Here is a 14,543-nt window from a genome sequence, read left to right on the forward strand (position 1 = left end):
TTGGATTAAAGGCGTGTGCTACCACTGCCTGGCTAATTAAGCATTTTTAACAAAAAGCTGTTCTTTGTTTAGATTGATTTCCAAAAATACTTGATTATATGATTATGAGAATTTCAGACAAATAATGAAGAGATACCAGTGCTAAGTTGTGAGATGATACCAATCATTATATTATTTGAAGAAAATATATATTCAATAGTTAAGTTTTATATACATTGTTTATATTTTTTACATAATGGAAAATTAAGTAAACCAACTGAAAAAATTCTCATGTTGGTATAGAGTTATTTCACTGCTGGTATAGAATTATTTTACAGCTTTACTGATTTTTTACTTTTACTTTTTTATTTTTTATTTTGGCACTTAAAAAGCATACCTGTTTATTTATCCCACTTTTTTTCATCTTAGAAACTGCAGGTCTTAGGTCTGGTCTATGTAAAGTAATGCTGGATTTTTGCTTTTCTTTTGGTCTTAGAATATGCAGCAGCATGTGTCTTCTTCTGTTCATCCTAACTTTTGGTAATAATGTTTCCATACATGTGGAACACTGTTTTATTTCAAACAACAAAAATTCAATCGTCTGTAGGAAGAAAACCAGTTTTTCTCTGATAATCTAAATTATGTTAATAATGTATCACAGAAGCAAGAGATTATTTTGGTGTGTTGGTCTATAGCATGAGCTTCTACTTTAGAATGGATTTATTTATGGGACCTTATGAGAGTGTATGCGAATGTGGGATTATTGAAGCTATGTTAATGAATCCATTCTGAACTGTGGACAGCTAGAAGCAAAAATGTATTAAGATACAGGTTTATTCTTTGTGAGAATCTTAGTTAACGTTCCTATTGCTGTGATTAACACCATGGCACAAGCAATTTAGACACAAAAAGATTTATCATACAGCTTTGTATTGTACTGTCTAATGAAGTCAAGGCAGAAACCTGAAGGCAGGAGCTGATATGGAGGCCATGAAGGGTGCTGCTGACTGGCTTGCTCCTCATGGCTTGCTCAGCCTGCTTTCTTATAGTAGCCAGAACCACTGTCCTCAGTGAACTGGGTCTTTCCTTTCATTCATCAGTCAGGAAAATGCTTTACTGACTTCACGGGCAAGCCTGATGGAGGCATTTTCTCACTCACTTGTGCTTCTCTCCCCCACATGACTATAACTCGGGACAGGTTGACATGAACGCTAGCTAGCACAGTCAGGTAGTGTGAATATTTTTCCTTTTTAAGTATTAATACTTAGGAGTGATGACTTAGTGTGCTAATTGATCTTTTAAACCCTGTTTTCATTCTCAAACAAAAACAAAACCCAGTTACTAACCAACCAACCAACCTACCAACCAAACAAAACCCAGATCCTCAAGATTCGAAGGCTTCACAGGGGAAGTAGGCTCTCTACTAGTGAGCAGTATTTTTAATTTTTGTTGTTATTTTGTTTCATTGAACTGAGAGTTTTTTCTCTCATCTTCAAAATTCTGATAGTGTTTTAACACACATAATTGCTAAATATATTATCAGTGGAGATGTCTTTTTTTCATGTTCTAGATGTAGAATCCTAACACAAAACATCTATGTAGGGATCTTCTCTATGGAAATGGTTGCAGGGGAAATTAGAGGTTTGAGTTTTACTTGGAGTCTACTTGTTCCATTGTTTTGTTGAGCAGATGGATGATAAAGTAAAGTTAAATTGAAAGAGTACTGCAAGAAAATGATTACCATAGAAGATAGTGATGTTGCTGAGAAGAATACAATTCAAAAGGTTTTAACTTAGAGAAAAAGTCTTCATTGTGTGTGTGTGTGTGTTTTTTTTTATGTGCTTGATTTCAAGCTGCCAAACATAGCTTTTGGAAACTTGGGATAGAACAACTATTTGTAACTTGATGGTTCTTTAATGCGTTAAATTCCCTTCTAGCCTACCACCCATCAGAGGTAGAAGTAAAGAAAAGACATGGGAGAAGTGAACCTGTTTAGAATGGTTGCTTTGGAGCAACTCCTGTCTGTGTTTTCTGGAATTTCAGTTCATAGGTCAGCAGCAGCATCTACATCCACTTGCAAACACTTCATAGATACACCAGCATTCCCAGTTTGGATAGCAAACGTGAATCAGCAGCAGTGGCACCACCTAGGAGAGACAGCCAGGCCTCAACCTTGGCTAGAGTCAGCAGGAGGAGCCAGGAGGAACACCAGGACAAGTTCTAGGCTGTGCCTCTCTCAGGGAAGCGAAGATCATCAAAGAGTCGAGACCCACAAGCATTGCACACCTAGCTGTGTGAGCAACCCAAACTCAGCTTCCGTCACTGTCTGCCCCTTGAGTTCTATTTATATTTTCTAAACATCATGTAAACATCACCTGTCCTCCATGACATGTCTCAGCTGACATCACTGCCAATCAGCCTGGGCATGCAGAAGCAGCACTGCAACACACCACCAGAAGTTTTTTGGTGCATTTCTTTCTATGGAGTCCTGACAAATGCAGCTCAACTATACAGTGTAAGGTGGATCAGTACATGCCTATTGTTAGCAGAGAAACCTTTGCTAACATGCTTGCTTTAGCAGAACATTCTCTCTCCTGTGTCTGCTTCAGCTAAATGTTCCTTCTCGAGTCTGCCTTAGTCTTTCACCAGTGTCTCAGCTACATGTTCTTTCATGTGTAGCAAAACACCATCCACTGACTTTCCAAGAACCCTTACATTTTCACTTCATATTTTCTTAGTTCTACTGAGTCCAAAGTGGGGTGTTGCCGCACACGTATGCATCTGCATGGTTGTGGCTGGGCAGTGATATGATCGCAATAAGAAACCCCATTCTTTCCTCTGTTGATATACTTTATATCTATCTGTAAGCATTTTTCTTTTGTGCGCTGCATCATACAAGGAGTGCATAGCATAAACTTTACATGAATAGTCTGAGCTGTCTTACCTGTTTTAGGATGACATTTCTTCTACATTCATTCAGTTGGCTTCTTACTAGTAATATCGTTGGCAAGTTATAGATCTACAGATGTGAAAATTCATACTCAAAGTGATTTAGTACTCTTTTTTCCCCAAAGATTTATTACATCATAGCTATTAATTCAATTTTTGAAGTAAGATCTTTGTATCTTTCCATTATTAAATTACTTTCCTGTTGTATGAGACCTGAAGAAATTATTCAATGAAAGTCTCATGAATTCTTGAGGCTCTTTTGATATGTGAATTATGAACACTGTATTAGAGTTGTAAAATTTGTACTCAATTTTTATTATTAATTGAGATCATTATTTTATATAGTTTTTTTTAATCACTATATTTCTGAAAAGATTTCCTTATTTATATGAGTACACTGTAGCTATCCTCAGACACACCAGAAGAGGGCATTGGATCCCATTACAGATGGTTGTGAGCCATCATGTGGTTATGGGAATTCAACTCAAGGCCTCTAGAAGAGCAAACAGTCAGTGATCTTAACCGCTGAGCCATCTCTCTAGCCCCTGTTGTTAATATTTTTGACAGTCACCAAAACAGAACTATTAACTCTTGTAATTTTTCCAGAAGATAAAATACAAAGTTATATTTGGTTTGCTTTGGTAAACAAGAACTTCTAATTTCTCTCTATTCAGATTGTTAATTATTTTGTTGACTTTTTAGTTCCTCTGGTCTGATATTTGCAGGGAAATAATTGACAGATTTATAAAGTTGTATAATAATCATCAAATTGATACACAAATTCCCCTTTTAAGTGATGTCTTTATGTTAAAACACAAATCTACTTTCCAGAAAGTAACTGTAAAAGTATTTTATGCAAGGTTTCATATGGGATACTGTAATGGTTGAATAATAAATTTTACCTCATAAAAATGAAATTCAATAATACAGTAGCTTTCTCAGCTCAGTAGCATCTGGTCTATTCTCTTGAGAGCCAATATTTTCCAACTCATTAGGATCATGTCATTCTGTATGTCGTCAACATTGACTTAGCCAAGCTACCTTTACTTACACAACCGCCAAACTATTAAATAAGTCTCTTGTGGAGTGAAGTCAAATATTCCTCTTACTTTACTTCTGTCTTAGACGAGAAGGAGAAAATATACATACTGTAACATTTAAACATCTGGTTTAAAACCACATCAGTGTAATGCTGAGCAAATTTACAGATTTGGTATTCTTCCCAGGTGTGCTTATAAAAAGGATTTTGAATACTCTTTAAGCACTTAGAAAATGAGTGTGGGATAGTGATGTTTTCTTTTTTTCACTGTTTCTCTCTTTTTAAACTTATTTCTCTGCCCCCAGATCTGAAAACACAGCTTAAATGTTCAAAGATACATATTTTTGAGTTACTTAGAAAATATCGTGCTGTATAATGATAGTGGCTATGGATATTTGTTTATATAATAATAATAACAACAATGAATTGAGTTCTGTTTATGTTCCAGTGAAAAGATGAGGATTTTTTCTTGTTCCTTCTTCATTTTTGTTGTCGTTTTGACTGGGTCTTTTATCATATCCCCTGTGATGCCCTTTGTCTCTTCTGGAGTACTTATGGTACAGGCACTAGTTATTACACGCCACTCAAACTTCTCGATAGTTAAATCTAAGCAAAAGAGATTACCTTTTGCAGGTTTCACAGTATTTATTTATTTAGAGTGTTTGCACAAGTAGTGATTATATAGTCTACATGTATGGACTATATGCATGTGAGCACAAGGGTAAATATGCATTCAGAGCCCATAACGGACTTTAAAGTGTCTTTATCATTCTTCACCTTATTGACTTGAAGCAAGGTATCTCAGTGAACCATAAGCTTGCAGTTTTGACTAAGCTTGCTGTCCAGTGAATCTCATAATCTGATTCTCTCCACACTCCAGTTGTAGAGTTAGTTAGAAGCGTGAACAGCCATGACCAGCTTTTTGTTTGTGTATCATTTATACCGGGGATTTAAATTCAAGTCTTCTCGAGCTCAGAGCAAGAACTCTTTGTCATACAGTGGTCTCCCCAATATCAAATTGTCTGAATGTTAAAGTGTCTGCATGCCTTTCACTAGCTGTTGCTGTAATAAATACCACAGCTATGGTAGTTTGCAGAAGGCACATGAGAGCCCATTGTGGTAAGGATATGTGTGAAGTGGCAGGTGTGGGCCAGATGAAAGAGCTCGTACTGTGAACTCCAAACAGGAAGCAGAGAGAATAAACTTGAAGTAGTAGGGCTTTTATTCTTAAGTCCCCCTTCAGTGACATACTTCCTCCAGCAAGGTTGCACTTCAACCCCTACCAACCTGTGCCACCAACTGGAGACCAAGTGTTTTAATACCTGAGACCCTGGGGAACATACACATACATATATACAAACATACATACATCCACACACATACATAATTTAATATACATGTATACACACATTTGTAATATAAATGCTTCCATTTGTTTGGGCATTAAGAATTTATTTATCAAACTTGTAGTCATCACTAAGAAATGGTTATTAATAAATAACTTACAGAACTCAAGAACTAGTTGTTGGTGTTAGTAAGTTTTGTTGTAACTTTTCTGCTGTATTTTTTTTAGACATTTGAAATGTTTCTAAAGTGTTTTTTCAGACCTCTTAGCCCAAGAATGGCTTTGTGTGTGCAGTCTTCATCATGAAAAAGGACTTGATGAATGCTAGAAAATTTTCAAATAGTGGAAAATGTGCCCTATATAGTCTTAGTTTTCTGTGAGGACTTGAGAAAAACTCAGTTCCTTGGGTATTTCCCTAGACTTTTGAAAATTATGCACTGTTATTGTCACACACATGCTATTTTGTGCCTTAAGACTATCACAGAGCTTCTGATAGAACACTACAAACTAGAAGGCTTCCAACAGCAGCAGTTTATCATCTCATCATCTTGGCGGGCCAGTGCTCGCGGTCAAAGGATTGGTAGACTCCGATTTCCTGAGCAGAGTCCTTCTCTTGTCTCTGTGCCTGCCAAGGTTCTCTTTCCCCTGGTGCCAGCCCCTCTCTATTTCTGTCCCTGTACTCACTTGAAAACCCCAGTCTCTCTCCTCCTCCTCCTCCTCCTCCTCCTCCTCCTCCTCCTCTTCCTCTCCCTCCTTCTCTTCCTCCTCCTCCTTCTCTTCTTCCTCTTCCTCTTCCTCCTCTTCCTCCTCCTCCTTCTCTCCCTCTTCCTCTTTATATTCTCCCCATCCCTCCTCTTCCTGCCTCCCCTTTTTCTTCCCCTTCTTTCCTTCCTCCTTGCTCTCCTTTTCCTTTCCCCCTTTCTCCTTTTCTCCTTCTTCCCTACCCCTTTCCTCCTCCCCTTCTCCCCCACACTCCTCTTCTGCATATTAATCTCTTTTTTATAAAGACAGCAGTTACTCAATGTAGTGAAGACATGCTTGGAGGGATGGTCAGAAGGCATCCTACTTCTAATTGAGCATCCACCAGAAGACAAGATGAAAAGACTTCTGGCAGCTATTCTGCTCACATCTGAAGGCAATCTTGAAAGTGTTTGCCTTCTTTTTTTTTTTTTTAACTCATGCATACCTCTGGCTGGATTCTTACTCACTGCTTGCATGTCGTACACTAGTCTTCCACATGGTCAGAGGGAGCCTGACTTGGTTTGCCATCCTCCCAGAGCACAAACATCCTTCTATGTTGGTATGTGCTGGGTCTTTGGTGTTCATTATTTCTAGTGGGCTTTCTTATTAAATGCTGACAAACTAGATTATGGAATGGAGCACTCAGTGTAACCTGCTTTGTTTGCAGGCATCAAAGTGGAAGCAGTTTAACTCTGTAGAACTTGTTGTAGCACCTCTGCATGTCATTACCAGCTTTTAGAGTCAGAACTTTGTCCCAGAGAGCAGAAGCTGGCTGCCACTGCCACAGAGAGGATTTAAGTTATTGTTACTCGTTATCACATTCATAGGGACTCTGGGCCTAAAGATCATAACTTGAAATGATTTTGTGTGTGTTCAGATTGTGTGAAATTTGAGTCTCCTTTGTCAATATATCTTATTATCCTTATCACTGACATTGTGTCAGCAACTAATCATCACTGACAAGTTAGCTCACCATTACCTGCCAACTAAAGTACTGAAAAATGAAATCCAGTGCTTTGGTCTGTAATATATCACATACTAAATAATTTTTTACTGTTTTTGCTTCTCTGATTATATAATTAAGATTAAATAATCAGGGCAGGTGAGATGGTCAGCAATTAAGAGCACTGACTGAGCCAGGCGCATGCCTGTAATCCCAGCACTCTGGGAGGCAGAGGCGGGCAGATTTCAGAGTTCTGGTTTCTGAGGTCAGCCTGCTCTACAGAGTGAGTTCCAGGACAGCCAGGGCTATACAGAGAACCAAATCTAAAAAACAAAAAACAAAAACCCAAAAAACCAACCCAAACTAAACCAAACAAAAAAACCACTGACTGTTATAGAGGGCCTAGGTTTACTTCCTAGCAACCGCAGGCCATCTTGAGCTGTCCGATACTTCAGTTTCATAGGATCCAATGTACTCATGCAGATAATACATGCAAGCACACCACCAGTGTACATAAAACTGAAAAAAATGTAGTCACTATTTTCTAAACTTCTCAGTGTTTGCTAAGTTCTGTTTCTTTCAGTAAGTTTTTAATCATTCCACCAGAAGTGTTGGGAAAGTGTTGTATAGGAAGATAACAAGCTATTCTCAAGTTAATGTTTAAGTGCATTTTATGTCTGCTTCTTGCTCAGATAGGACCTTTCACAGTTTTGAATAGAAGTGACAAGAGAGGATCATTTGTTCATCTGTACCCAGAGGGACGGCCTGGGCTTTTCTCCAGTACGTGATTAAGTGAGATGCCAGCTTTGATCTTGCAGAGATCCTTGAGAGACTGAAGGAATTCTTTTTTCTTCTGAGTTTATTGTGCTTGTGCATTTTACTCTGCTTCCTGAAGGTTCTTTAAGTACACCAGCCCTGGTTTGTGTTGAAGAATACAAGCAGAATGAGATGTGTTTGCTCAGTGTCCAGTATCCCTGCTGATGGAGATGGCCCCGTTCAGTCCGCCCATGTCCACTCGTTTGTTCTCTCAGTAGACTTCACATTTCTTTTAGGCAGTTCATCTTTCCCCCTGTAAAACACTAGTCCAATTTTTCAGTAATTGATCCATAGCTCTATTTTTATTTCCTTCTTCTTTCTAATTCTGTATTTACTGGTTAAAAGACCTAGATGAGAGGAATGAAATGGAAGAGAATATTGCTTGAGCTTGCCTGGAATGACACACTTACTAAGTCTTGTCCATGGGAAGTGAGGGCGACCATGTGATGTGTGCCCTATCCTTCAGTTATGCTACATTATAACCAGCAAGATGGGAAATTAGAGGAAAAGAGACAAAGTAGGGAAGAAAGTGAGGAAGAATCTCAGAGAAGTGATGTGACAAAGCCATTGTCATTGGCATTGTCAGAATTTACCTAGAGCTTTTCTTTCTTCCCTCTTAAAAACAAAAACTGAATTGAAGTCTGGGCTGGCTAAGCCTTACCAGCTACATTGGCTTTATTGAAATGATGCACAGTGTTGTTTGTGGTGTTGGAGACTGAGCCTGGGGTTTTGTACATGTAGTCAAGCATACCTCTTCTGACCTGCACCCCTCAGCTGCTCTGCTGTTCCAAAGTCTCTTCTATCCATGCTGTCTCCACTTCAGTTAAGATGTCATTATCTACTTCTTTCATAGGGACATAAAGGGACTACTTTTGGGACTTAAAGAATCACATGGCCAGCTCCTAGAAACACAGCAGGTATGGCTGCTGTGTCACAGGTAGGTCAGTAGGTGGCAGAGAGAACAGAGGGTGTGTCTATGCGCAGTGTTGTAACCTATAAGCATCTAAAACAGAAAGCCTGATCAGATCAACAGGCTGGTGCAGCGTAAGCTCAGAATTAGCTGCAGACTAGAAGAACCCCACTAGGGACGGAGGACCCTTGGGGGAAGTGATCCTGAGACAGAGTACCCTTTCATGGGTCCATTCAGATGGACTCCATGAGAAGTGAGCTGGAGATGGCCATAACACTGGCACCATGGGGTCTGGACAGGGAGCTAGCTTGAGACAACTACCAGTAGGGCACCTTGAAGGCATGAGTGGGGGCAGACCATGCCTGACATGACCCTCACACAAGCTGAGAATACAACTCCTGAGATGACTCCAGGCATTAAGAGATCCTGAGTGTCTCTGTGAGGAGCAAGTAAGTGATAGAGAAATGCAAGAGAAAGAGAAAGAGGAAAGAGAAGGGTGTGTTCACATAAAGAGAGACAGAACTGGAGACTCAAAGGTAGTGAGGGACAGCCTTATATGATTGCCAATGATCCCACCTGGGATCATAGTGAGGTCCTGGCCTGTGCTGCCCCTGGATCCATATCTGGGACCATGGCCTTGCAGCAGCTGTTACCACCAAAGGCTAGATATACATCCCTGGTCAGGACTGCCACCTGGGGACATGTTAATATCTGATGGCTGTACAGTACTGGCCCTACTCTAGCAGGAGAGCAGACCCTGTCCCTAGCCAACCTCAATGTTCCATATTTTGGGATTTGTAATTGAACTGCCTCCTGCCTACCTCACTCCAAGAATATAAACATGGGAGACCTGGTCCTACTACTAGTCTTCCCTGTGGTGGCATGTAAAAGGGAGAGATACTCTCCTACCTGCTTTCCTCCCCTGCACCTGAGGCAGACAGACCTGGCCCAAGGGTAATGAGAGCAGGAGAGCTGGGCCCTGCACCTCACCAGTTGTACCACTTGGGAGAGCAGGTCCTAACCTAGACAGCCCAGTAGAGCTAGCTAGCTTTGGAAGTAGTGGTTGTGAATGAGTGCTGAGGGGTTGCGTGTAGGCTGACCACCTCAGATACTTCTTAGACCCAGATCCAAGTCTTTGAATTGGCCCACCCCAACATCTATCCCACCAATAAACTGCTGTAGTGCATGAGACATTTCAGAGTTCATTAATTTGAGGAAGGCCCAGTGGTCAGAGACACTCTGTCTGTGACACTAGGAACATGGTCTAAGAGCTGTTCACTTGGTGCCAGACCAGGAAGCAAAGAGTCAGGCTAGGACAAGGTGTTGGTATGGCTTTTAAAGGTTTGCCCCTAACTATCTACTTCTCCCAGCTGGGGCCTCACCTTCTAAACCTAGTCCCCTAAATAATGGTCTTCATAGGAATAGGTGTTTAATAAAACATAAGGCTGCAGGAGACTGTAATAATTTAAACTGAAGAAATGAGTGAAGATGACACATTAGCTTTTCCTTCATATTATCTTGCAACTAACTTTTTAGCAAAATTGGTTTGCTGGCCCAGTGACAGTCCATGAGGCAGTAGTGACTCTTGGCATTTAAAACTGCTAAGTAGTTTCAAAAACACAGCAGCAGCAGCAACAACAGCAGCCAGAACAACAAGAAAGCAATGACAATAATAATAACAATACTAACAACAATAATAACAATCACAGCAGCAGTTTGACAGAGGCCATATGTCATCTGTGAAGCCTAAAATATTTATTGTCTGGGTCTTAGCAGAAGATTTTTTCTGATTCAAAGTTTATGTTAATGTCTACTGCTTTCTCCCTGATAATAACCCTGGGGTGACGGAACGGACATTAACCCTTTGTAATGAGATCTATATTTAGTAGTCATCTACCTTATTATTGAGTGAAGTGGATTATTTATCTAGAGACCATTTTAGTAGTTGGCAATATTTGGTGTGTCTCTATATTGATAAGGGACTTAGAATATCCTTCCAGCATTACAGTTGAGCTATAGTATGATAGTGTGGTTTTTGTCATAACGGTACATTTATTAGATGGCCTCAGAAGTTAAGAAATGTCAGGGCTTACTTGTGATTTCTACTGTAGTGTTCTATCAGTTAGCTGATGATGAGTAGATGGTGAGTGGTACGCGGCACTGCTGTGTGCTCTCAGCCGGAATCTCTTGTCCAGGGGCCTTGGTTTGGTTGACCACATGCTCTTTGGTACAGCCCTCACCATCACAGGTCTCATTATGTTCATTGGTTTTAAACCAAAGAAATTGAAGAGACAAGTAACCCATTTGTTTGCAACATTAGGATGATCTTTGTGCACTTGATAAATGATAAGGAAACTTGAAGGTCATGATGTGGTATTTTTTTTCCATAGGGGCACTGTATAACTTTCAGGGTCCAGGGAGTCTTTGGCAAATGGATTTCTTCAAGTGCTTGTTATTTTTTTTATTGAATGCCTTTTAAAAAAATCTTTTTGATTCTTTGTGAATTTTGCATCATGCAATCCCACTCATCTCCCCATCCTTCCATATCTGCCCTCCATCATTGGAAGTGCCCCTAAAGAAAACAAAAACTACCAAATCCATACCCCATTCCTAAATAATACTTCTGTCATGTAAGCTGTGGTGCGTCACACTGTATATTCTCTTGCTTTACTTGCAAGTGTTCGTTGCATTGAGTCATTCATTGATCTGGCTCCGGTACATTACCAGTACTGGGTTCACACTGGGAGTCCTCTCAGTTATCCTGTTGTTGCCCTGTGTCATAGAGATTTTTCAGCTTTGGTTTTGCAGAACCAACCCCTTTATATGCTTCAGCAGTTCATAGATGGGGTAGTTGTTGGGATGGACCAGCCCGCCACTTCTCCTGTGCTCAAGTCATCAAGGGTCAGGTCTCCCTCACCAGGGCCAGCTCTCCTGTACTTTCCTGATGAGGATTGGGGCCTGCTAACTTGAATCCAGCAGCTGATAGGGGCAGAGCCATCTCTCCTGCTCTTTACACCCTCTGTGCTGGCTCTCCTGTGTCAACTTGACCATCACCAAGGCCAGCAATTCCAAACTGCCCAGGTGAGGGAGGGGTGGGGCTTGCTCTCCATCTCTGCCCAGGTGAGGGGTGGGGCCAGCTCTACACAGCACTGGGTTGTCTGCTTGGGTTTTAGAGGTAACATGAGCTGGGGACAGCTACACAGGCCCCTGCTGTAGCAGGGCCAAGGACTGAAATTGTGGCCTCTGCAGTGCAGGCTACTCACATTAGCTACTGTTCATCACTATCCTCTCTAGTCACCAGTTCCCCCTCTCTTCATTGTGTACACACTGTGAATTCTTTTTCCCATTTCTCTACCATTTATTCACTCATCTTAGTAACTCCCAGGCCTCTGGGTATCTTCTCCCCTGCCTGTGTAACATGGCGGTGGGTGGGTTTAGGGGGTCAGCGGTTATCTGAGCACACCACGCAGAAGTGGGGAGGTCTGCTTGGGCTGTGCTTTGCCTTACCCACACTGTGTACAACAGACAGGTTTCTGATCTTTATTCTCTTATAGTCAGTATCTCAAGATGTAGTCAGCCCTATTCAACCTTCTCCTTGCCTATACCTCTATTGTATTTCATTGCTTATGGAATTTTAGGCTTGCTGTTTAAAAATCTCAAAATTTGTTGTTTCCTAAATGAAAAAGGTAGACATTAATATTTTTCATGTTGTTTATAACTATAGTGAGAAATTACATTAATAGTAAAAATAATCTATTGGCTTGTTTTATAATTTAATGAAAGACAAGAGCTTGTTTAATTATATAATGGAAAGTGAGTTAAAACTATAGGGAATTTACTTGATATAAAGAACAACCAACAATATTTTTAAAAAATGGGGTGAAAGCTCATGACAGTTACTTATTAAATGTTTTTGTATTATTTGTTATTAACACCATTTCCCTATAGAAGCTTTCATACTGAAAATTCTTTCTTTAGGTCTGTACCCCATTTTTTTAATAGGGTTATTTTGGTTCCCTGGGGTCTAACTTCTTGAGTTCTTTGTATCTATTGGATATTAGCCCTCTATCGGATGTAGGGGTGGTGAAGATCCTTTCCCAATTTGTTGGTTGCCGTTTTGACCTTTTGACGGTGTCCTTTGACTTACATAAACTTTGTAATTTTATGAGATCCCATTTGTCAATTCTTGATCTTAGAGCATAAGCTATTGGTGTTTGATTCAGGAACTTTTCCCCTGTGCCTATGTCCTCAAAGGTTTTCCCAAGTTTCTTTTCTATTAGTTTCAGTGTGTCTGGTTTTATGTGGAGGTCCTTGATCCACTTGGAGTTGAGCTTAGTACAAGGAGATAAGAATGGATCAATTTTCATTATCCTGCATGCTGACCTCCAGTTGAGCCAGCACCATTTGTTGAAAAGGCTATCTTTTTTCCACTGGATATTTTCCGCTCCTTTGTCAAAGATTAAGTGACCATAGGTGTGTGGATTCATTTCTGGGTCTTCAATTCTATTCCATTGGTCCACTTGCCTGTCCCTGTGCCAATACCATGCAGTTTTTAACACTATTGCTCTGTAGTATTGCTTGAGGTCTGGGATACTAATACTCCCAGAAGTTCTTTTACTATTGAGAATAGTTTTAGCTATCCTGGGTTTTTTGTTATTCCAGATAAATTTGAGAATTGCTTTTTCTAACTCTGTGAAGATCTGAGTTGGGATTTTCACTTCACACCAGTCAGAATGGCTAAGGTTAAAAACTCAGGAGACAGCAGGTGTTGGCGAGGATGTGGAGAAAGAGGAACACTCCTTCACTGCTGGTGGGATCGCAAGCTGGTACAACGACTCTGGAAATCAGTGTGGCGGTTCCTCAGAAAACTGGGCATGACACTTACGGAGGACCCTGCTATACCACTCCTGGGCATATACCCAGAGGATTCCCCAGCATGCAATAAGGACACATGCTCCACTATGTTAGCAGCCTTATTATAATAACCAGAAGCTGGAAAGAACCCAGATATCCCTCAGTGGAGGAATAGATACAGAAAATGTGGTATACATACACAATGGAGTACTATTCAGCAATTAAAAGCAATGAATTCAAGAATTTTTTAGGCAAATGTATGGAACTGGAAAATATCATCCTAAGCAAGGTAATGCAATCACAAAAGAATACACATGGAATGTAATCATTGATAAGTGGATATCAATTAGCCCTGAAGCTCTGAACACTGAAGATACAATTAGCTTATCAAATGATTCCTATGAAGAAGGAAGAAGAGGGCCCTAATCCTGGAAAGGCTTGATCCAGCATTGTAGGGGAGTACCAGGACAGAGAAAAGGGAGGGGGAAAGATAGGAGAATGGATGGAGAGAAGAGGACTTATGGGACATATGGGGGCGGGGGAAGACTGGGAAAGGGGAAAGCTTGCAGAATGTAATCAAAGAATATAGAAAATAAATAAATAAAAAAACAAAGTACAGCTTTGGCTTTGTGAGGTTGTGTGGGCTTGAACGTGATTTTTATTTGACATATGAGCCATGACATAACTATTGCATGACTGAGATGTGCTTCTAAGCACTATCCTGTGCAGATGGGTTTTTTTCTGAAACAAAGCCAAAAAAACAATCTTGAATGTGTTTGCTTACTGGGAAATGAAGACTTTATAGAAACATGTGGAAACATTTGTACATTTTTATTTCATTAAATGAGCCTTTTACTTTCTAAGTATTTTTGTGATTGTTAAAGTTATTATGTCATTTACTTCATATTTTCCAACTTTAGTGAAATGCGGGAAGTCTCACGTGACAAGGACTGAGATGTTGGGAAAC

At 40.1% G+C, this 14,543-nt stretch overlaps 1 protein-coding gene and 1 non-coding gene across 9 annotated transcripts in view; both read left to right on the plus strand.

The window, feature by feature from the left end:
* Window positions 1–14,543, plus strand: part of Vps13b (vacuolar protein sorting 13 homolog B) — a 564,131-nt gene that overhangs the window by 109,177 nt on the left and 440,411 nt on the right. The window contains exon 18 of one of the 8 annotated variants that reach the window (XM_052160924.1): window positions 13,385–14,063. The exons of the other annotated variants lie outside the window; for them this stretch is intronic. Within the exon in view, the coding sequence (XP_052016884.1) occupies window positions 13,385–13,410 (26 nt within the window). The 3' untranslated portion in view covers window positions 13,411–14,063. Of the gene's footprint in view, window positions 1–13,384; window positions 14,064–14,543 lie in introns of those variants that run through there. 8 annotated transcript variants of the gene reach the window in all.
* LOC127668264 (small nucleolar RNA SNORA17) lies at window positions 8,708–8,837 on the plus strand. Its single transcript, XR_007974043.1, has one exon. It is a non-coding gene; the product is annotated as a small nucleolar RNA SNORA17 (small nucleolar RNA).

This window comes from Apodemus sylvaticus, chromosome 17 (assembly GCF_947179515.1).
Source record: "Apodemus sylvaticus chromosome 17, mApoSyl1.1, whole genome shotgun sequence".
Taxonomy (NCBI): Eukaryota; Metazoa; Chordata; class Mammalia; order Rodentia; family Muridae; genus Apodemus; species Apodemus sylvaticus.